Source organism: Symsagittifera roscoffensis, chromosome 10 (genome assembly GCF_963678635.1).
Source record: "Symsagittifera roscoffensis chromosome 10, txSymRosc1.1, whole genome shotgun sequence".
Lineage (NCBI taxonomy): Eukaryota > Metazoa > Xenacoelomorpha > Acoela > Convolutidae > Symsagittifera > Symsagittifera roscoffensis.
The window spans coordinates 31,364,033-31,387,581 of record NC_087071.1 but is presented as its reverse complement, the minus strand read 5'-3'; the positions used below and the strand labels follow the sequence as shown (position 1 = coordinate 31,387,581).

General features: G+C 34.1%; 1 protein-coding gene across 5 annotated transcripts in view; it reads right to left on the bottom strand.

The window, feature by feature from the left end:
* Positions 1 to 2,941: 2,941 nt before the first annotated feature.
* The window catches only part of LOC134855655 (ATP-dependent 6-phosphofructokinase, muscle type-like), a 65,212-nt gene continuing 44,604 nt past the window's right edge, over positions 2,942 to 23,549 (bottom strand). For 2 of the 5 annotated variants that reach the window (XM_063872220.1, XM_063872224.1), the window contains 12 exons: positions 21,895 to 21,988; positions 21,030 to 21,154; positions 19,500 to 19,649; positions 14,719 to 14,763; positions 12,912 to 13,064; positions 12,205 to 12,275; positions 10,192 to 10,203; positions 9,348 to 9,432; positions 6,964 to 7,116; positions 6,539 to 6,768; positions 5,287 to 5,504; positions 2,942 to 4,543 (listed from right to left, as the gene is read on the bottom strand). In XM_063872220.1, the coding sequence (XP_063728290.1) occupies positions 4,344 to 4,543; positions 5,287 to 5,504; positions 6,539 to 6,768; positions 6,964 to 7,116; positions 9,348 to 9,432; positions 10,192 to 10,203; positions 12,205 to 12,275; positions 12,912 to 13,064; positions 14,719 to 14,763; positions 19,500 to 19,649; positions 21,030 to 21,154; positions 21,895 to 21,988 (1,536 nt within the window). In that variant the 3' untranslated portion in view covers positions 2,942 to 4,343. Of the gene's footprint in view, positions 4,544 to 5,286; positions 5,505 to 6,538; positions 6,769 to 6,963; positions 7,117 to 9,347; positions 9,433 to 10,191; positions 10,204 to 12,204; positions 12,276 to 12,911; positions 13,065 to 14,718; positions 14,764 to 16,996; positions 17,015 to 19,499; positions 19,650 to 21,029; positions 21,155 to 21,894; positions 21,989 to 23,549 lie in introns of all 5 variants that reach the window. The other 3 variants (XM_063872222.1, XM_063872221.1, XM_063872223.1) reach the window with 3 other exon arrangements.

Sequence of the window (23,549 nt, the reverse complement as noted above, 5' to 3'; positions counted from 1 at the left end):
AAAACTTTTTAAAAAATCTATAAAAAAACTACTTTTTTAAAAAAAATTTTGCAATTAATTTTTGAATTTTGTGAAATTTCTGGTTCCCAAAATGAAGTTGAAAAACATCAAAATTTAGTTTACTTGTTTAAAATTAATTTTTAAGTCTTAAATAAGGCATAATTCAGTTGTTGTAAGCCTGCTCGCTTGCTTCATTTGCTCGAATTAAGACGAAAAATCAAAAATTTTGAACCAATTTTTCTGGACAGTGGGAAAAATTTCTGGGATTTTCTAAATGTGGATCAAATTGCAAAAGAAAGGGTTTTAATATGATATATATCTCAACCCAGTCCGATGATAATTTGTAGTACCTGATTTTGCGTGGAAATCAAAAAGAAAAAAAATTAAAACACACTCGAATTTTATGTTCTTTCCCATTTTCAATGTTCGGAACAATAATCTCATGGCAATAGCAATGAAAGTGAACTGTTTGCCTAGAACAGTAGTCACTCGAGAAGCAAAAACATGCGAAAGAAGTTAAGTAGTTCAGAATGCAGCAAAATTAGTTTTCTCAATACAACGCACTAGCGCTGATTTTCTGTATTTATTCATAGGGGTGGAGATTCTTAAGTAGATCCAATTGATATTTATTTTCAAGCTGGGCGGGTTTATTGCCTTTTTATAACTTCATTGCTGATTTGATTTTGGATACTGCAAGTTTTGTTTTGCAATGATTAAGTGGATTTTTTTTTGCAATTACCATTAAATGAATGAAAAACATTTGATATTATTTTAAAAGTTAAGAAATTAAATTCATTGTTTCGAGAAACCAGAAATCGTAATACAACAGAAGCATTCATTTGTGTAAAAAAGCATTTGCAAAGTCCAAGAGTTGAAAACATCAATAGTTAAGCATAAATTTTGAGTTATTTTGTTCGAGTTGTTTTCGAGCTAGTAACCATTGGTCCCAAAATAGTTTATTACTTAGGGTACTTAGGTTACGGAAAAGTAAAACCAAATAAACGAATTAACAAAAGGAGTTTCTCATAATGGATATCCCATAACTCCTGTAACGTTAACTTCTCTGAGTTGAACAGTAGGGACTAAATTTTTGCCTTCCTTCTTACAATTAAATCAACAGAACTTTAACAAATTAGAAGTCAAACCGCTGAAAAGTTAATTTGAGCCTGCACAAATGTTAAGACTTCTCCTTAAAAAAAGAAGTAGCGTTGCTACCTCTATGAGAATCTGAACTACGCTCATTGACTCTTATAAAGTTTGAGAAGAATTCTACTCAGATTATGGTTTCCTGGAGTGGCTTTTATCAAGTTTTTACACTAGCCAGGTTTATGTGAGCATTGATACTTCAGTATATTAGTTAGATAACAGATTGGCTTCTGGTGATATGTTTTATGAAACATCTCAAATGACTAATGACTGCCAAAAAAACTGACTGCTGTTCATTTGTGATGACTGATTATGAGAAGAACAGCTAGCAGCTAACTTCAAATAGACAAATATGAAACAACAGAAAAAGTAGCTTCAAAAGGAACTGCATACACATTTCAAAGAAACAAGGTCAAAAAAATTTACGGCGCTGATCGTGTTGTATTGCAAATATTTTGCTACATGCATCAACTTGGTCGAAAAAAAATTAACGAAAACAAACAACAGACTTTGACTTAATTCTCATATGAATGAGCTAAGCAAAACTGAATCCAATTGTTAATTTACCTAGTTGCAGGCTGAAAAAAAGACACAAGAACACAGGGGAATTTTCAAGAATTGCAATTTCTGTAGTTAGAAACCAGGAAAAATGAATATTTTGTATTTTAGTAGTTAGACAAAACTATAGATGTTTTTTTTTCCAGTTTGTTTCAAGAATGGGAGGGTACTACATTAAAAGTGTAGTGAATGGGGAATGCTCAAAGCAATTTTGTCATGTTTAATGACTTTGCTTATACAAAGGTTGCCCAAAATTGTGATCTAATCAAATCATAGCCAACAAATTTGAAAAGGAGTCGAGCAACGCGAGGCAAAAACGTCAATGTTTGAATTTCAGAAAAATATATTGGCTACAAACTTTAAATTTCAACTAAAAATTAAGATTGACACCTTTTGACAAAAATTTGAGAAAACTCGATCAATAGAACACAGCCATTTTTTCTAACTCCAAAGTTTCATTTTTCCTACTCCAAAAAAAATATCTACCATCACATCTTTTCGAATTGCACGAACAATTTATAGTCGGTGCTTTTTTTTGATACAGCTACCCCAATGTGAGAAAAACGGATCAGATGGTAAAATGTTTATTTCGCTGAGAACTCTGATATTTAAATTGCAATTTCAAAAATAGAAGTCGATCAGGGTTTTCGAGACCTTCACATTTTTACTGTTTGATAGTAGTGTTTTCCTTCCTCTTAACAAAAAAAATGAAAAAAAAAACTTCAAAAAAAATAAAACTTTAAAATTGAGCGAGAACAACATTTCATGTTTTTCTGAAAAAAAAAATCACCACGACCAATATAAGAATACTCGCTCCGTTCTTCTCTTAGAGTTTTTATTCCGCAGGAAAATCTCAAAAATAAAACCGACTGTCGAAAAAAGAAGTCAATCACATTTTTCGTCACCTTAACACTTTTAAGGAACTGAAAGAAAAGAAATCAAATCACTTCAAATGTAAAAAGCAAAAATGCAAAGCATAAAAAAAGCAAGCAAATGGTTTTTTCACGTTTTGAAAAAAAAACGTTCAGAAAAAACACTAAACACGATTTTTAAATCTAAGGGTCAGATGAAATGAGTCAAGGAGCGTTATCAAACTTAGTATTTTCCCAGAACAATGAACTCAAAAACCATCTTCCTTGCCTTATTTTAGACACAAAAAAAACGAAGTCTGAGTAAACGGACTAGGGCAGAAATCTTTGACCCATAATTATGCTTCAAATTGGTGACTGAAAACATATGCTGTGAAAGTATTAATTTTGCTCGTATAAATGGATTTCTAAAGTGAATTAGGTATTGAAATTTGGAGATTTGCGATTACGAGATTAATAAGCACGTGTTATATAACTGAAACTTCAATAGATAGAAAACTTTTCAAAATCCAAACAAACATTAGCCAAGCAGTATTCATTTCTGCAAGTGCTTCATCAAACTTGACTGCAAAAGGTGGACGGTTTTGCATTCTTCGACTTTCAACTCAAAAACTTCTCTACTCTTTCCCAGTATAAAGATCTACATAACATTTCCCCCACCCTTGTGGTATCTACTTGGGAATCGCCACCCCTATAAATAAATACAGTAAACTAGCACTAGAAATTTCTAGTAAGAATTAAATTTTTCTGCTTTCTGACTGGTTGAAAATTCGGAGGGGGGATTGTAAAGTAGATCCCATTATACACTGGTCATTATTTTTAAAATCAATTAGAGCCTTTCAATATCCTAAATAGAAGCCATAACTTCGATATCGTGAACTTTAAATTTCCAATATGACTTATAATGCCATAGGGATGATATTTTACTGAACACTCAAATGCTTCAAAAACCTTAAATTTCATAATCATTAAAAATGAAAGCCGCTAGAATGGGCTGTATAATGGGAAAGAGTCTTTCTATGGTTGTATTTACATTATCTACATTAGTACTGCAAACAGCAAAAGCACTACAGAAAGGAAGATAGACTTGTAATGTGAATTTCACTAGGTAGAGCTGGCAAATAATAAATTAATTAGTTGATTCAATTTAAATTCAAAACCTGATTAGCTTTGTTTCGCTAGAGCAGTACTTTCGATTGGAACAAACTAAGCAGTTTAGTTGTCAGAATAGTTACGGTCTGAAAAAATTTAATTGGATTCAAAAATTAGAGCACCGAACAAACAATCAAGTTAACAAAAACAATTAATATCGACATTTAGCTATGACATAAATCAATTTATGAACGCGAAATACATGTTTTAGAGATGATAGGATGTTGAAATTCAAAAAAAGTGATCTTAGGTTTCGCGACTCAAAAGACTTTTATTTCACCTGAGCTGTTTTCAAATGGAAAGCTCCGTCAAGACATAGATTTATATTGTTTACAAAGATTTTTGTGAGCTACCTGCGCTTCTATTCTGAGACAAAAATTACTATGCTATAGGTAAACCAACTGCTTTCTTAAAAAAATTTGAATTTAAACGTCAAATAGCATCAAAACTTCGTTTACAAACTAATACCAAGTTTGTTTCATTTTCATCCTTGTTTGTCGTTCGGCAAGTTACTAAGAGATCCTGCATAACAGGTACAGCCCGGTTCCAAGAAACAAGTCAATTCCTAGAAACCAGTCAAGTTCCTAGAAATCAGTCAAGTTCTTGGCAACCGTTTTTTTAGGAATCTGTCAGCTCGAAGCAGTGATGTTTAGCTAGTGCCCGGATGAGGAGACGCAACCGCATCCACCACTGGGTCTTGGGTCTGGTCAGTTTCAAGTCGGCGTCTTGGGCTACTTTTTCGATGGGGATGAACTCCAGTTTCCCGTAGACCATCCCGAGCACTACTGAGGTTTCGGGTGTGATCGTCAGTACAGTCGCTGAAAAGAAAATGCTTGTTTACAAACTACAAAAACAAATTAATAATTACTTTAACTATTAAAAATCTAAACAGAATCGTAAAAAAGCAGTATTGTGCTCATCAAAATACAAATCAAGAAATTCATTAGCGCATTTGTTTTTCGACCATGCTTCGGCAAAAGAAGAGTTTTTACAATAATAATTCTGCGAAGATTTAAAATTTTGAAAAATGTACACGAATTGGCCAACAAAGGGATTCGAAAACAGTCAATTTCGAGTCATTTGCCTTTCCCACTGATGCATCCGCGTCGATGTTTTTTTTGTGTACTTATCACATCTTCTAACAGTAACGCCATGCAGAATTGAATGCGCTTTAAAACATCGCATAAAACATAGTCAATGGAAATCAAACATTTATAAAGTGTCTGTTGGCTGTTTCCGACTTTCAGTGGAAAAAATCACATTCAGGCTCTTTGAATTTCAAAAAATCTTGTCCATTAGTGAAACTATAATTCATTCATTTATTATTGCGCTGATTGCACTTTTGTTATCGAAGATCGTAATTTTCCCTTTTAGTTAGTTAATTTGAATAAAAGCTTAAAAGTTATCAAAAGTCAAATCGCAAAAAAAAACACATTGACATCTAAACAGATGTAAATCTTATAATAAAACACTCTCTAAATAGATTTTGAGCAGTACACACATACTAAGACAGTGAACACAAAATTATGCGACCAATTGTCCCAAATATATGGCTACTTACATTGATCGACAGATGTGCAGTCGTTGATCTGTCTGACCATCCACTGGCCTGCTCTCACTCCCATTTTGGAGGCATAGTTCCTGTCATAGACAGTAGGGTGGTGTCCCTCCTGCATGTGACCCAGTCTACTCGATCTACAAGAGAAGGCGCCCTTGCCCTCTTCATTCAACATTCGCTCCATGAACTCCATAGTGTAGTTCTCGTTCGCATTCTCATTTCTAAAGACAAACTATCCTTCAACCTCAAGAATCATTTATGTTCCAAATAGTTTCAAATGTCAAAATTAACTCAGATGTGAAGCTGCAACTTGCAACCAAAGAGAAAAGCTACACAAAGAAGCTCTCAAGACTGAAAGTTCATTCGCATTATCATTTCTAACAAGGAAAGCAAGCTCCATCATAATGAGCTCGCATAATAAACCTTATTCGACCTAATTACTAGTCTTTTAAGATCAACCGTACAATTTCCCCCATCAATTTAGGGGGGGGGAGAAAAACAGGATTTTTCATGCGCTAACTTTGATTATAGCCTTGATTCCTTCAAAATTAACCGTATTACTAAAAAAATTGAATTAAAACATTTTTTTGTGTAATTAACCCCACTTAGTGACCTATCGTATAACGCCCCACCCAAGCATGTATTAATTGTGAAACATAATTCTTATAAAATATGCATTTCGTGCAAACGCGCAAATAAAATTGGTTTTACGTTTTTTTAGGCTGGATTGTATTTGTATGCTGTTAATTACACAAATTAGTGTTTTAATTCAATTTTCTTTAGGGTCCCCCTTGATATAATTTTACGACATCCGTTTTTGGCTGAACAACCTCAAAATTTGAGTAAAGGTGCCAATATAACTAATTTTGAGGAGGGGGGGGGGGTGGGAGCGCCCGCCGAAAAAAAGGCAAATTTTTTGGCAAAATTTGCTATCACCCCTAGAAAACCGCCCCTCCCCCCTAGAAAAATTTCTGGGCACGCCACTGGATGAACGTATATCGATGGTCGGCAATTCAGTTTTGGGAAGTTTTGGATGACAGCTAGAATGGAATACTTATTGTAATTTTCGCAGAATTTTGACCAACAAAAATAGAGCAAGAGATTTCTCCATTTCAGGGCTTCGTTGGAACAACCTAAATTTTTTGATTTTTGCATGATTTTATCCCGTCATCACGATGACCGTATCTCCAGAAAACTAGGACTTAAGTCTCTAAAAATAAGGCAAAACTAAGGGCTAGTTTTTGCAAACAATTACCTGACTAGCAGTCCTCTCTGAATATCGGAACATCTAATCTTCTCTTTAATATGATACACATCATCCTTCAAGTCCTCAATCGTGAACTTCTCTTCGTGGATGTATGCGTCATCTGCGTCACAGGCCATAGCAGCCATAGTTGCCAGGTAGCCACAGTAGCCTCCGAAGGTCTCGATTATGAACACTCGCTTGCGGGTTCCCTGGGCTGATTGTTTGATTACGTCACAGGCCTGTTGAACATAAACAATAATTTGCTATCAAACAAGCTGTTTCTTGTGTTGTAATTAACACAGAATATCCTAAGTCGATTTTTCTCTCCTCAATTGAAACTGCAATAAGAAACTATTCGAAGCAAAATCGTTTTTTTTTTAAATTTTTTGCTACTTCATTTCGAATTTTTTCTCTCCTTGTTGATTATAACTGACCCTGCAGATGGCATTGAGAGCAGTGTCGCACCCAATTGACAACTCACAGCCAGGCACACTGTTAGATATAGTGGCCGGCACCACTATCATGGGGATGCAGAACTGTCTGAAGTCTTCTCTAGCCTCGGTCAGTAGATTCACAGCCTCAAACGCCTGAAAGTAAAAAACATAACCAGTCAGCAGTTCGAAACGAGCCAATGCACTCAAGTATAACAGAGAAAATGATCGTTTTTGAAGGACATACCGCGTTGCAACTCTATAAATTTCAAGAATATTTTAGGATCAACACTTTTTTCATTAGAAGTACCTTTTCAACCTAAAAAAAACACGTATTTTGCGCCATTTTTGCTTCATTTGTAGGCAAGTGTAATTGATCTTTTTTTCAGCAATGGAATTTGAATTGAACGTAAACAGAAATCAAAAACCAAAAGATCAAACATGGCGCGATAAAACTTCAACACTTTTTCCTAAAAAAAAAAACAAAAAAAACTATAAAAGTGTCTTCAGTAGGTTCATTGACACTTAAAAAGCATAGCCATCAGACAGTTGCAAAAAAGTCAATAAACTCAGGAAAACCAAAGAAAACAATCGATTTTTTTCTAGCAATTTTTCAGCTTTCGAGTTTCAAAAAAACATCAGATTGAAGCCCACTGAAAATGATCTTCTTTGATTTATAATTTTTCTGATAAAAAGCAACCCAATGTGAAAGTACTGAGCCCTTAGACATTTTTTATTCCACTTGAAAATTTAGAAAATCAAACCATTTTTGACGCTACAACTCGTTTTTCACGTCATTTGAACTATTTTTTATTCGAGAGTGTAATGTACCTTCCATTTAGTAAATGAAGCTGATTTGAACTTGAAAACAAATCAATCAGCAAGAAAAACAAGATTGAGCGTGAACAACCTTCAAGAATGTTTCCTAAAAAAAACAGCACGACCTATATGTGCCTTTACTAGGGTGACTGATACTTAACAAAAAACAGAAAAGAGAAGAGACCGCGGAAAATCTTCGTTGGTTTTCTCCCAGCAAATTATAACACTTTTCCCCATAATGCAAAAATCACATGGTATTTGAGCGATAAACTTTTTGTTACTAAAGCTGGTAAATTAAAATAGGAAAGAGTCCCGTTGATATTAATTGAACACCAAAAAACTCTTTAACTCGAAAAATAGATAGCCAAAAGGCAATTTAATTTGTTCTATGAAACTTAAAAATTGTGAAAAATGAACGAAATTGATACACAGAGGCGATGCTTTACTTGCTTTTGTGAAACAACACAAAATTGCAAAGAAATGCAAACCTAACCTTTAAACAGCAAGAAAACGGCAAAAAGTAGCTTCGAAAAGGTTGAAAATGAAACCAGGAAATAAAACGCTCAAATTTTTGCATTATGACAGAATCGAGCTATCGATCTGGAGATTGAGAGACTCACGTCCTCGCATCTGCTCATGATTGCTTGAAAAATGCAAACACTAGCCACTGGCAATAGTAAACACAATATAACAGATGCTATTAAATTGATTGCCAATGCTAGGCAGTAGAAGAGCCACTGCTACGCAGAGGAAGGAGCAATCTAGGCAGCTGGGGTACAACAAAATGGATTCGTTACAAAACACTACGCTAACTGGCTCGCTTGTGTAAAAAGAAAAGACCTTGAAGCACAAAACCATCTGTTAAACACAAATTCCGCAATCGGATGTTCTCTCAAAGTATTTTTTTAAATCAAAAACTCCATCCGATCTCTAACGAAAATAGCTCATACCATTTAAAAAATTCCACAATGAAACTCTTACTAACTCAAAAACTAGTAAAAAGCAGTACACATAAACTCAACACGAAAATGTTTGACGTTCATTGGAAAAAAGTTTCCTTCGCATGAGCCAAATTAGATCAATAGATACTTTGGTAATCACCTAGAATTAGACCCATTACTGATTTTAAAAATTTTGCGTGCGCCATTTTACTTTTGTTTTGGTAACACAAAAAATTTTCCTCCAACTGGCAAACAAATTTCAAGCTATTTTCGATAAAAAAAATCAAAACTCAGACTACTCTAAATTACCAGGGACTTTCTTTTTTTTTTGCAACAAGGCTTAGTAGTTTTTTAGTAGTTAATTAAGTAAGTCATTCCGGAATTGAAGCTCATTTCAGGTTAGCAGGTGAAAAAACAACAAATCTTAATATGAAGAAAGGCTTTGACAGAAGCTTTGATAATCAAAGTCTTGAGCTAAATAATCTTTCTTCCGATCAAGAAAGAAAGATTAAATATTTCTTCTTTCTCCTTTCGATCAAAGCAAAAAGGGCGAAAAAACATTCGCTTGTCCCGGCACGCCTTAATTCGAACCCGGCACGCCGTTTCTTATAGCATCGTCCTTCTTACCTGGAATCCGCCGATGACAACCAGTCCACAGATGTTCAACTCGTCAAACTTGACAGACACTTTTTTCAAGTCATTCGGAAGACGTCTAAAACCCAAATCATCGTAAGAGCCGAAAATTTATAATATTTTCAAAAATTAGAAACCAATTGTAAAAAGACAAGAAGCTGTGTACAACTGACGTGAAAAAGCATCCAGTTACTCATCGAGACAGCATAAAATGATTCGATTAGTAATTCAGATCATAGATTCAATTGCTGCTGAGAAACAGTTTTTGAAGATGTGAAGCGAACACTTCTTATTAGTGCAACTTGATAGTCCAAAAAGAACAAATCCCAAAAAGTTTTCACAGCATCAATTCGATTTAAAATTTTATGGCACATAAGTAGGACAAAATGTGAATTCATCAATTACTCAATTAATTGACCATGTTTCTGAACAGCCCAGTTTTGAAAGATTAAGAACATAGCCAACATACAGTTGGAAAAGTGTTAATGAGCTTAAAGAAACCAAAAAACTACAGACTTTTTCAAACTTTCGAGTTTCATAGAGAAAATGACATCCCTATAAAAGCAGATTACAATTGCTATTTTCGATTACCCGTCGGGAAATCTGAAAATTGAAACCGAATTTTCAAAGTAATAACCAATCTCAATATCCATTCTCTAAATTAGGGATCAAAATTTTAATCGGAGCTCCACTTCGACAATGAAGTCAAAAATAACCTTCAAAAGAAACCAAAACTCAAACTGCCAAAATGGAGAAAAAGGGCGAGAGCAAAAAATTTTAATAACTTACAAAAGGACAATTTATTTCGTTCATTAACACTTGAACAGCGCACACTTACATTTTGGTGTCCCTGTTATAAATTGTCAAACATAAAACAATCAAGAAGTGCAATTATGACAGTTCAGTTTACTCAGTAATGCTTACATGTTAGTAGGATTGGGGGTGTAGCGGTTTAGATGTAGGCAATTGGAAACTTGGATAACTATTTCCCCTTTTTGCAAAAGGGCGATATTCGTTACTATGTACGAAACTCACACACACATATGCTTAACCGTTGCATTCGTTTTATACAGGGGTAGCAATTCGTAACTAGGTCTAGGTAGCATAGGGAGGGGGGGTAGAAAACGATATCCGGAAAGCTTCCCCTATTTTTTTTTGATGCCGCTTTGATTTCAATTTCGGCATTGAGTGCGACGTATTAATAAAACAAAAGAATGCCGCCTTCATTGTTCGGTCAGAGCCATTACGGGTTGTATTTATTAAATCAAACATTTTTTGATATTCGTTTTTTTTCTGCAACAGAGGTTTATGTGTGCTAAAATACGTGCCTGCTAGTACTGATATACTAGTCAAAATCACAAAGAATATAAATTTTTTATTTAAAATTATCTACAAGATGCGCCGTATAACGGAAAAAAAAGTCCGTCGACCAATTCTTACATTAGCGCAAAATGATCCACAATTTTTTTGGTGTTTAAGGTTCACTGTTTTCAGAAGTAATTAATTTTCAAACATGGAATTATATTAAGCGTGCAAAATAAGCTTTTTTGAATTAGTGTGCATTGAAAACTTAAAATGCATATATGAAAATGTAAATTCTAAAGAAATCTTTTCGAGGCAAGTAACAAGAAATAATCGCTGTTAAAGTTAATTATTTAATAACTCAAAATATAACAAAGTCTTGCTGAGTTTCTGCAGACACACGGAGTGCGACAATTTTAAAACTTTGAAAAACGACAATAAAAAGAAAACAAGACTGCTTGTACAAGGGAGAAGCCCCGAAGCTCCAACTGTCGTTTTAGGTGAATGAAAAAGTTTTTCATTGACCAGCAACTAATAAAAACATAGCCAACAGACAGAAGAGTCAAAAAACGTTAAAAAAACAGAAAACCATACTGACTTGTTTTTGAAGAAAAACCCAACTTTTGTTTTTCAAAGGAAAAAAAGATGATCTTAAAGCTTTTTGAATTTCTAGAACAATTTATGATTAACACTTTTTTTGATAAAATTAACCCAATTTGAGACTAGTGTATAAACTGGATCCATGGGTAAACTGTTTTTGGCTGGGAGATCTGATAATCAAAATTCATTTTCGAAATAAGAAGTCGATCACGTTTTTCTCCTTACACTTTCGCTGTTTGATTGTGGAGATTGCCTTCCTTTTGACAAAAGAAAAGAACTGAACTTGAAAATAAATTAAAAGTCAGACTGCGAAAAAGTAAATTTTAAGACTTTTCCTGAAAAAAAAACAAACCTCACGACCTATATAAGAGTTTGAACTACGTTCATCTCGCCAGCTCTAAAGATCAACTTTCGAGCAGTCTTGTTTTAATTTTATCCGCGTCCCTGCCTTCACGCTACATTAAGTACAATGTGAAAGATTTTGAGCCTGGTAACGCATTGAAAAGAGCAAATAGCTGGCCTCAATCCAAATTGGAACGATTCCATTCGCTGCTCACGCTTTAATAGCATGAAAAACATTGAGCTTTAATTATCCCAAAATGGCGAAATTAAAAACCCAATAACTTTACGGAAGGTATCATCTGTAGTTTGAGCTCTAGACATCAGTACCTTTCAGTCGAATACTTAAAAAAATCCTGGCAAAAATGGCTAGTTAAAAAGTCGAAAAATGGTCTGGAGAAAAAAACACCCGGACACAAACATTCCGTCGCTTTCTTCGAAAGTAGGCACAAACATCCTCCATAGTAGAAAAATCAATTCAATAAGCGATACTATATCAAAACAATTGACAATGCTGTCAGATCAGTCGCAACAATTGAGCTTAAATTTTCGCACCCGATAGATCAGAGTAAATTTTGCCACTGAAATCAAAATTTTTTTAGAAACGCACCTGTTGGTTCCCAGAATAGATCCTCCAGTTCCCAGATAGCCAGACACGGAATTCCATGTGGCATACTCAACCTTAAACATAGATATAGATCTTGCTTCCTACCTAATTAGGATAACTGCATCGTTGAGAAAAATCCCCCTCCGAGTCTACACAGCACGTTCAGTGAACTCAATTTTTAATGATTACAATGAAGTTTCATTCCACAAAATCCATCAGATAAAGTATTCACAAATAGCTTTCATTATCTTACAACTATCAATTGACGTTATAAAATGATGAAAAGTAGCCATCATTCCATCTCTGTTTCAATTTGCAAATTTGCAATAAGTTTTCAATAGTCACTGGTTCGCAGTGGTCGCAGCGCCTTCGCGACAAAACTTATTTTGACTAAAATTGTTTTTTTTTTGTGAAATTTTTAAGGGTAAAATTTTTAGTTCAGATTTTCAAACTTTCAAGTTTTATAATATCTCGCACTGTTTGGACAAGGACTGTTTCTCCAATTTAAATTATTTGACGGTTTCGGACCAATCCCCTATTTTTCCGATAAAAAACTTTTTGACAGTTGTGTTTGAGCCTTTTTCTGTGATGACTTCAGTAAGAGAACTGGTTTATTCTTCCTTCTGATCATTTCATCCCGAGAAAATCCAAAAAAAGTGACGAGTAACTTTTCATTACGACTTAAAAAAGTATTCATGAAACATTCTCACATCATCAATCATGAGTCCATCGAATCCCTCAGACACCAGTAAGACTTTGAAGTTATCCTCATAGAAGAGAGTCCTCACAACAGCTCGCACAGCCGCATTCATTCCAGGTGCAGGGTTACCCATGTTCATTATAGCAACTGCCTGGGTTCGTTCCTAAACATGGGGCAGATACAGTTATTAATAGATTTATAACTACAGGAGTTATGTAAATAGGTTATGTGGTGTTCTTAAATATTGAATAATCACAGGGCTATGTTATTCAAGGTGGATAATGGAATCGAAGGTGTTTATAGTTGACATTATTTATCAGATCCATTCACAGAAATCACAATTATGGTCTTTTAATGGTCACTTCGAAAGAGTTTGATGCTCACTTATCCATCATTGATCAATAAGGCCAACTAAATTGAATTGACTAAATTTAATTAGAAAAATGACTGAGGTGTTGCTTAACTAGACTAAAATTCTGAACTTGGATTTACAGCAAACAAACTAGCAGTGAAAATTCGAAATACTTCGTCACATTTTTCGACAAGAAGACAAGCTTCTTTTTATCTTGATAGAAAGATAAGAGCCTTCATTAAAATTTAACTTCTAGAATTTCGCATCAAAAAATGAACGAAGTTTGTTTTTATACAAAGCTATTTGGTTTCAAACATTTCTCATTTGATTGCCAAAAATAATTTCGATACAAGCGTCTATGAATAAAGCTACTTGTGCTGTTTGCCAACTATCAACTGATACAATTGGTGTAATTGATAAAACTAACAGTGAATAAGCGTGCATCCTTACAAAAAAGTATGTTTGAAGCAAATAAGTTTTGAATATTTTATACATTTATGCGAAAATACCGCTAAACCTCACGTTAAACGAGCACCAATATATGAAATCAGCAAAACATAATATGATTACAAACTCCCATATTGTCGCCAAAATCTTTGCAAGAGCTCAAAGATGCTATTGTAAGGACACTTTCAAGATATTTTTTTTGGGTGGGGGGGGGGGGGGCTTTTTTGAGGTTTTCGGTTAATTCAACCCTTATTCTACACATTCAAAATTAGGAAGACGTAATCAACTGAAAACTGAGCTGGAAATATTGGCGAACTGTAAGAAATCGCTTCAATTGCGATGTGCGTCGAATTTGGTTGTTAAAATGGTTAAAAATTCACCAATTTTATTATAATTCTGCATGGCCGAAACGATTATACGAAATACCGCACATTGCAACACAACATTTCTTTTCTGCTCATAATTACTTGAACATTTTTTGAGCAGACAAATTGTCAGTATCAACAAAAACTATTTTCTTAAAATATTGATGACAACATAATCATTGCAATTCACTGTTCTATAATATGATTCTGAAACTTTCGCAAAATTCAACTACGAATCAACTCAATTCATTTTTTTGCCGAATTCAATCACATATAATCTTCAAGACTACTTGATAAAAAACTAACAATTTTTTGTCATCTCAAATGATTTAAATTCGTTCAAACTTGTCAGCGAATTTTTCAGACAACTTAATAAAATTTGGCAGCTCAAATGCTCTAATACTGGGGAACCCCTCATGACAGAAGGCTCAAATGACCGAAAAGTAAGTCAACCTTTCAGAATTCGGAAATTCGAAAGAATTGAACAATGAAAATCAGTCAGTTTTGAGCAGTTTGAAGGATGTTGAGCGGCTGAGTTTTCGGTCATTTTTTGCCATGTGAATAGCCCCACTCTAATACCATTCAAAACAACACATTTAAATAGCACAAAACAAGACATTAAGCTACGTTCAAAAATGATGATGGATACAAACCTGGCCAGGCGCGAACTTGGAAAATAGTTGTTCTTCCGTTGAAAGCTTTAAAAAACCACCGTTATTAATGAAAGACGCCGTGTTTTCATAATAATATGTAGCGAATTCAAAAACTTAACTGCAATGAATTGAATTATATCAACGCTTGCTAATTGCAAACATAATAACTTAAAATATACAAGACTACTCGTATCACGGCGAAGCCCTGAATGTTCCGACTGCTTTTTAAGGTTTATGGAGCAATAATAGCCTATAAAAATTAAATGTAATAAATAAAAAAAAATTTCATAAATAAATTTTTTTTTTGTGAAAATCATACCCCCACACGCCATTTAAAGTACAATAGGACAGATTTCGCTCCTTGTAACAAATCAGTTATGGCAAATAAGCTTCTTTCAACCAATTTGGAACAATTTTCACGACAGATTAATAATTGTGCTCGGGGTGGGGTTTTTTCTTCAAATTTCGACTTTTTATCTGAACCATTTTTGACGGAATATTTTTTAAATATCATTCGAAAAGTATTGTTGTTCTGAGCTTAAATTTGGAAAGATAATTTTTCTGTGATCATTTTTCGTAAAATTATCGGGGTATTAAAATTGCCATTTTGGCCAATTTGGGACAATTAACGCACGATATATTTCGCGCTATTAAAGCGTAAGCGGAGATTTAATCCGTCATAGAACTCGTTCCAAATTGGTTGAAGGAAACTTATTTGCCATAATTGATTTTTTACTAGGAGCAAAGTTTTTCACTTTGTACTTTACATGGCGTGTGGGGGGATGATTTTATTTTATTACATTTAAATTTTTCATGTTATTACTGCTCCATAGACCTTAAAAAGCAGTCGGAACATTCAGGGCGGCGCCTTGATCTGATACGAGCAATCTTGTTGCCAATGAGTTTTAAGGCAGATTTTTATTCGAAATTCATACGAACTTATAACTCAAACAAAACTACTCGTTTATCAAGGAGAAGCCCTGAATGTTCTGACTGCACTTTAAGGCAAATCAAAACTTTTGTGGTTGAACAATTGAAGAAATAATAAATTTTAAAAAAAAAATTCAGGTTTTTTCTTCAATTCATATTGCCCTACGCGTAGCGTATCGTATCCTAATTAAAGACCAAAATACTTGCCTTAATTCAATTTGAAACACCATTAATCCGCCACTTACGCGTGTTGAAACAACACAATATATCGCGCGTTATTTATCACAAATTAGCAACTTTCAAACCCCTGTATTACAAAAAGCGATCACAGGTAATTTTTTTGAATTTGAGCTCAAAACAACAATATCTTTTGAATGGTATAAAAATAGTCAATTTTCGACTTTGTAACCAAGTGTTTTTGACAGATTTTTTACATCATCTTTCGTCAAACTAGTTTATAAGTAAGATATTGACGGAATAAGAAATACCACTACAATTCCTCGTTTTTTTGAAAGTCGGAACAAACAAACTTCAAAAAATTAACACGCCAATAATTCATGGAAAATAAATTGAGATGTTCGATACTTAGAGAGCGACAATTCAAAGCAAGGCAATTCAATTTGGTTTATTAGCTGGGTGAAGTTAAGTGACATTGTTCATACCGAAACCTTTATCCTCCAAGGCAGAGTCATTTGGTTGTGAGGCCAGACTTTATCGTGCAATTTTCTGCGGATTACGCGACAAGGTTGAAAAAAGCTGTCACGGAATCCGCACCAAAACTATTCTTTGAAACTACTTCTCAGTTGCGAAATCCCAAAGACAAATGATTGAACATAGCGCAGCTACAAAAACTGGAATATTTTTGGATCTTTTCTTTCATTGCGGATTCCGCGACCCATTTTATGTGACGTTAACACTTATGTTGCGAAGTATATGCCAGTGAGTTCCACAACAATTTGGTCAAAGGAGTCTGTTGTTAAACTTTAACATGTTTAAAGGTTTGTCTCTGGATTCCACAGATAGACACTCAAATCCGGTACTGTTTGGCCTCGCAATACAATTCATTTCTAGTTAAGAGTAATTTTCGAGAGTACATTGATCCAGTTTTTGCTTTCGATGAATTGTTGTACTTTTCGCCTCACATTTTGTTGTCTCATTGATGAATGTATAATCTATATGCAAAAAATTAGATTTTTGAAACAAGATGTCTGGGTCACTCTCAAACGACGAACCTGAATAAATTTTAGGGAATGAAAAAATTCCGCGTAGTTTTGAACCCATTACAAAGGACAAATTTGTTAGCTGGGATTTGTTCGTTTCTCAGATTTAGTAAGGTGCAAATATTTACCGACTGAGCTCCTGTCTGCTAAATATTTCGATTTGATTTCTTTATACTTAAAATGCGATGCAAAAAAGAATTGAGCTTATCTTTCACATCATTTTACGGAAATTGAAAAAAATCAAATGCCGTTCAATTGATAAAATTTTATTTCAAGTATACGCCTCCATATACGGCGTAAACTATTGGCACCCATCAAATTTAATAGCATCTCGAGCAGAAAGGATATAAAAGGGAAAACAAAGGAGCGTGAAATTAAATTCTTTGTCATTTGATCTTGTGAATGACATTTGAAAAGATTGTATTTTTAAAATTAGCCTACAGTTTCAGGAAAATTGTCTCAATTTGACAACTATTTTCACTATGGTAACGCAAATGCCATTTTTGTATTTTCAGAAAAGCGCTGATCCTTTAGAGAGCAAAAATTCAATTCTTTTTGTAGCCAACTGATTTCTACTGAAAATTTTTCTTCTAATGCGTCACGAAATCGAGTTTTGCAATGTTTTAGCCAACTTGTATTCCATCCGAAAGCAATGAATTTTGGTATTTGATGCCTTTCCGATATAAATTTGTTTAGTATCATTAAATCAAACCATCCAACTTTGCAAAATTAGCCCGTAAAATCTTTGACAATTTTTAGTACTAAAAACTTTTGTTAAAACTGCTTTTTTGAAAAAAGCTGACTACCTGATTAGGAGGTGGCGGCTTTTGACCAAGTGTGCGAAAACTTACAATCAATCAACTCCCTTTTATCAATCAACATCCTTTAAATTACCCAAAAGTAATAGACTTTACCTGATTAATTTTTTGGCTTATTTATTTGCATGACACTAATCAACATTTAATTCTGATTGGCTGACAAAACTTTCGCACATTCTGACCTTCGCTCATTAGGGATTTCCCCACCTGTTGACAAGCTATCTGCTGCCTTAGCTGAGCTCTCACTTCATAAGTGCTCTTCTATTCGTTCAAAAATAGCCTTTGAATGCTGGTCAGCAACATTCAAACATTCGTAGAACGTTCGATGTTTCATGGGGTTTTTCCGTATTCTTAGGAAGAAAATTGAAAATCATTATTTATTTGAAAAATTTTTATGCAGAAAAATTTGCATGTTTACACGATTTCCAGTAAAAGCTACCCTTTTCTTACAAACATTCGGTGCGATTTGATATGCGGGTATTTAGGTAATTTACGCTGATTACACTGGTTATTGAGTTAAATATCCAAGACTCACTATTTAGGCGAAGACTATTTTCTGCATACCATTCTCAAATACCCCGTCTGAGCGTGGTTTTAGCACTTAATGGAAACGTTGTTATTAGTGAGGCCTAAATAGTGAGTCTTGGATACTTAACTCAATAACCAGTGCTATCGGCGTAAATTACTCAATAATACGCAGATCAAATCGCACCGAAGAAGCGCTCGAACATTCGGTTGAACCACATCAATTATTCATATCTTTTTACACAGAGGCTACAGAGGCTAAGCGGAGCTTCGCACCACCTGCGATAAAACACAATCATATAAAACTCAAGTAGAAAAAAAATAGCACACAAAAATATAGGCGGTCTTTCTATGGATATCTTTTTGTAAAATCTATGAAAGTGTTTTTGAGAGAAAAAAAAAGAAGTTTTTGCAAAAAATGATAAAATTTTCCAAAGCGACTTAAAAAACCAATCCTTTACACTTTCATAATACCTGCTTTAGTCAAACAGGAATTCTAGGCAAACATGCCAAGCATGACATCTGAAACTCAATTTAGCAGCTCAATGTTTATAACTCACGATGCGGAAACAAGGCCCACAATCTTGAAGCAGACACCAGTTGAGCAAAAAAAAAAAAACTGATTTTGTCTCCCCTGAAACTGAAAGTCCCCCTGAAACTACCCTGTCGTGCCCAACTAATAGTTAAATTTGAATTTTCATGAAATTGAGCATGTCAGCATAGCAGTATCATAAGTAACAGCAGCATCATTAAGTGATTCAACTGATTTTGTTAAATTAATTGTTAACCCGAAAAAAGTCTACATTCCCATTTGATAACGCTTGCTAATCGCAAGCGTAATTGCTTCCATAATGAACACAATTAGAAAATCCTCCATGACAGAAATTCCGTATGACAGAAAATTATATTAGCCAATCAGAATTAATTGAAAACATAAATCAATTTAAAATCTAAGACAACGTTAGCCAATCAATTGCGAAAAAAAAACGTTAGCATTTAGAGCTCAAGAACATTTATAAAACTTTGATTTGTTCGAAGCGATCTGCCATTGGCACCTTCGTAAGGATCGCCCCCGACTCAAACTTCTATTACCATTTGAACCATTGTTTTAATCAGGAATCATATTAATGTGCTTTAACCTATAACCTGCTAAAATATATATATTTTATTAAAACTAAAATGACTTAAATTATGCCTTACATATGTTCCCAGTCTCAATTTTAAATCTGAAACAAAGTTTTAAAAAAATCGAAAATTACATCAAAAAGAAGAAATTAAATAGACTAACTTTTCGATCGGTAACTGAAGTAGCTCTTTCAGGTATGCTGCGGTTGTTGAGTGTTCTGTAAATTTCTAGATTGTTCTGGAAGCTCTTGCCTCGCAGTGCTATAGCATCCGCATAGCGGAACTCATCCACCGCTTTCGCTACACTTTGCGTCTGAAACAATCAAAAACTTTTATACATTGAATGATATAATTCAAAAATATCGCAAAAAAAAATACCTAAAATTTGGATAAAAACTATCGACCATTGCCAACGCAAGTAAACGAGTCAATGAGCGCAAGGAAACAAAAACACTGATTGTTTTTTTAAATTTCAACTTTCGAACTTCCAAGAAAAAAAGGCCTTGAAGCTATGTGAATTTCTAGAACTATTTATGATTGACACGTTTTTTGATAAAATTAACCAAATTTGAGAAAACTGGATCGAAAGGAAAAACTTGTATTTCGCTGGGAAATCTGATAATTAAATTCCATTAATAACAGTCGATGTAAGTAGTTCACGCTCTTATATAGGTCGCGATTATTTTTCTTCTTTTTTTTTTCAGGAAAAGTCTAAAATGTTGTTCAGACTCAAATTTACTTTTTCTCGGTTTGACTTTTGATTTTTTTCTCATCAATTCATTTCCTTTCTTAAAAGAAAAGTAAACTTCACTATCGAACAACAAAATTGTAAAGGTCATGAAAAACGTGACCGAATTCTAATTTTGAAAATGTATTTCGCTGGGAAATCTGATAATTAAATTCCATTTTCAAAATTAGAATTCGGTCACGTTTTTCATGACCTTTACAATTTTGTTGTTCGATAGTGGAGTTTACTTTCCTTTTAAGAAAGGAAATGAATTGATGAGAAAAAAATCAAAAGTCAAACCGAGAAAAAGTAAATTTGAGTCTGAACAACATTTTAGACTTTTCCTGAAAAAAAAGAAGAAAAATAATCGCGACCTATATAAGAGCGTGAACTACTTACATCGACTGTTATTAAAGTCAAACATAGCCAACAGACATTAGCAAAATAGTCAATGAACGCAAAGAACCAGAAAAAGGTACTGACTTGTTTTTGGAAAAAAAAAACAATTTTCGAATTTCAAATAAAACAATAGATGAGCTTAACGCTCTTTGAATTTCTAGAGCAAGTCATGATTGACGCTGTTGATACAATTAACACAATTTGAGACGTAGACGCGAAGCTGGGCTTCGCATAAATAAGCGAGAAAACGGCAAACAATTCCAAAAATGAACCAAGTTTTCCAGTTTTAAATTATTTGCCTGATTTTATCGAAAGATGTACGTCACGGAAAACTAAACTGGAAAAGTTAGGAGAGCATAAAAAATTCCGCTAAATTGAAACCAGACAAAAATCAAAATGAAATTCTGCAAAAATAATTTGGTCAACTTACAAAATACATCAATTAATCAAAATAAGTTTCAATTATTGTAAAAAGTGTGTGAATGAAAAATAAGAAAAAAAAAACAATAAAAAGAATAAGAATAAAAAGAAAACCGAGTTGAACGAAAAATAAAACAAGAGCAATACCTTCAACACAGCCTCCATAAGTGGCACCCGTTTCTCTCTATTGCCCGAAATAGAAATCACATAAGCTGGTGTGTCCGGAGTAGAGTCGCGCAAGGCTGCTATGGCTTCCGCTCCCATCCGTGTTCCTAAGACAAAACCAATGTTTATTAACTGGTCTGAACAACTGAGTAGTCCCATAATAATTATCTAACAGTTCCAAAAATTAAGCGTTTTTTGACTTAAATGACGTTAAATTTCGACTCGCACAGGTTGGGCTAGGTTTTTCTCAATCATAAATTTCGTTAGCAGCATCATTATATTGCTCTGCGCTGGCTTGAATCATAATTCTGAAACAGTCTACACGCATTTCTTTCCACTTAAAATTAGTGGCATATTTAGCCCCACATTCATTAAATTCGCCCCATATTCGTTTGAAAAATATTAGGAGTGAAGCCAGCATGCGACTTCATCTAAAAACAACTGTTTTTTTTCCGTTAATAATCCCCTGTACCATTCCGTTTCAATTTGAAAAATCAAATCTTCCGAAGAACATTTCAAACTGACTGATTTAAAACAAAATTTCCTGGACGCTGATTGGTTGAAAACAATCGGTCATTCGGTTCTTCAGATTAACTTAACCGAGCAGAACAAAAAATTTGTGGTTTATAAACCAGCCGAAGTATCAACCAGCCGAAAGTACGTAAATGTTACAAAATAGTTATGTAACAATCATGTAACAGTTACAAAAGTTATGCAAGTTCCCTCATATGATGTTATTTTTCGGTTGGTTTATAATTCGGCTGGTTTATTTACTCTCGAAAAATTCTTTGGAAGAGCAGAACTCGCTAAAACAAATGGACCGATCAATCAAGGCTATATATTATACCGAGGATGCGGTCGAATGCAGACGGGCTGCCTCCTCGCTGCACGTGTCCAAGGATTGTGACTCTGGTGTCGTGATTAGTTCGATCTGTGATGACCTGAAACAAAATCAAATACTTGAGACAACACTTCTCAATATTAGCACATATTGCAAACTAACAGTTAGAAATTTAGATGAACGGAACAATCCAGAAACAAAACTTTCTCCAATTTCTAAAAGCTTTCAAGGAAATGAAAGCTTCAAGGTTAAAAAGCCTTGACTTTTTTATGAGAAAAAAAACAAATTAGACAAAATTGGGATCCTTGTCTATTTTTGCAAGCAGAGCAAAACGAGAAAAAAGGTCTCTAAAAATTCTACACAGAGAACAACACAGCAAAAATCAGTGGGCCTGCGAAAGACCTTATAATAGCGGGGATCGAACCCACTTTCAGCTGCGCATTAAGCAAACATTTAAGACATTCAAGTAGACCATCTATACTATACAAAAAGAAAAATATTCACTCGTACTTGAATAGTAATTAAAATCGTCAAAAACAAAGATGCATAAAAAATTGAATGCAAAAGTTTGTGACAGAGAGGCGAAGCGGAGCTTCGCAACACTTGTCATGTTAAAACTATATTGCGCTACAACATAGCGAATGAAAAAACGACAGAAGTCACAATTATTTCTGATAAATTATGTTGGAAAACATTACTTGAAAAGATAACTTGACAAAATATGAAAAATTACAACTACAAAACTTAATATTTGAATCGCATGAGGTTCACAGGCCCTAATAAATGGAATCATTTACCGAGCGGCAACAAAGGAAACAAACTTTGGGTCGAAACATGTTGAGCCGAAAACCAAAACTGTTGTCACAGAAAACTTTTTACGACCCTTCCGAACTAAAAGACATTATCCCAAACGGATATATTTTGATCTCAAAATTACGCAAAACAAGTTGACTTAGTCGATACAACATAAACTGAAACTGTTTGAATATAAAAAAAAAGAAAAAAACTCAAAATCAGACATTTAATTTAAAGTTCCAGTTAAAGTAAAAGCTGTTTAAATTGAAACAAAACCCATGCTTTAAAAAGTAAACCAGTAAAAATCTTATCAAATAAAAAATGGCGTTTAAAAAAACGGAAAAAGAACCGACGGAAACTAGGACAAAAACCACGAACACGAATTTTTTTTTTGAAAAGATAATTACTACCTGAAACGGGTTTGAACTAATTACTATTTAAGTAACTTCTAGAGCAAGATACTACTTAGGTATCTTCCTCTAAAACTGAAGATCCTCTCGAAGTGCAGATCTTGTGGACAAAGTTGTTTACGGAAAAAAAGTCTAGTACCCGGTAGCAATACCCTTGCTTATCGCAAGGGTAATAAAAATTACGTAGGAAAAAAGTGGAGCAGTCTCAAAACACAAGCGTTTCTTGCGCACGAAAAAAAACCTTTTGAAAAAAGATAGCAACATCTTTTGATCGAAACTACAAGCTGCCTCATAGACGAGAACTTGACTACCATGCCAATAAGACCTCACTTATATCAGACTTCCATACATCTTCAGCTTGCAGTTACCACAGCCAGGAATTATTCCCAGCTATAGAGCGGGCAGAACTCGTGCTGTTCAAATAGCATGAAACAACTTTTGAGTCCAAAATTGTGC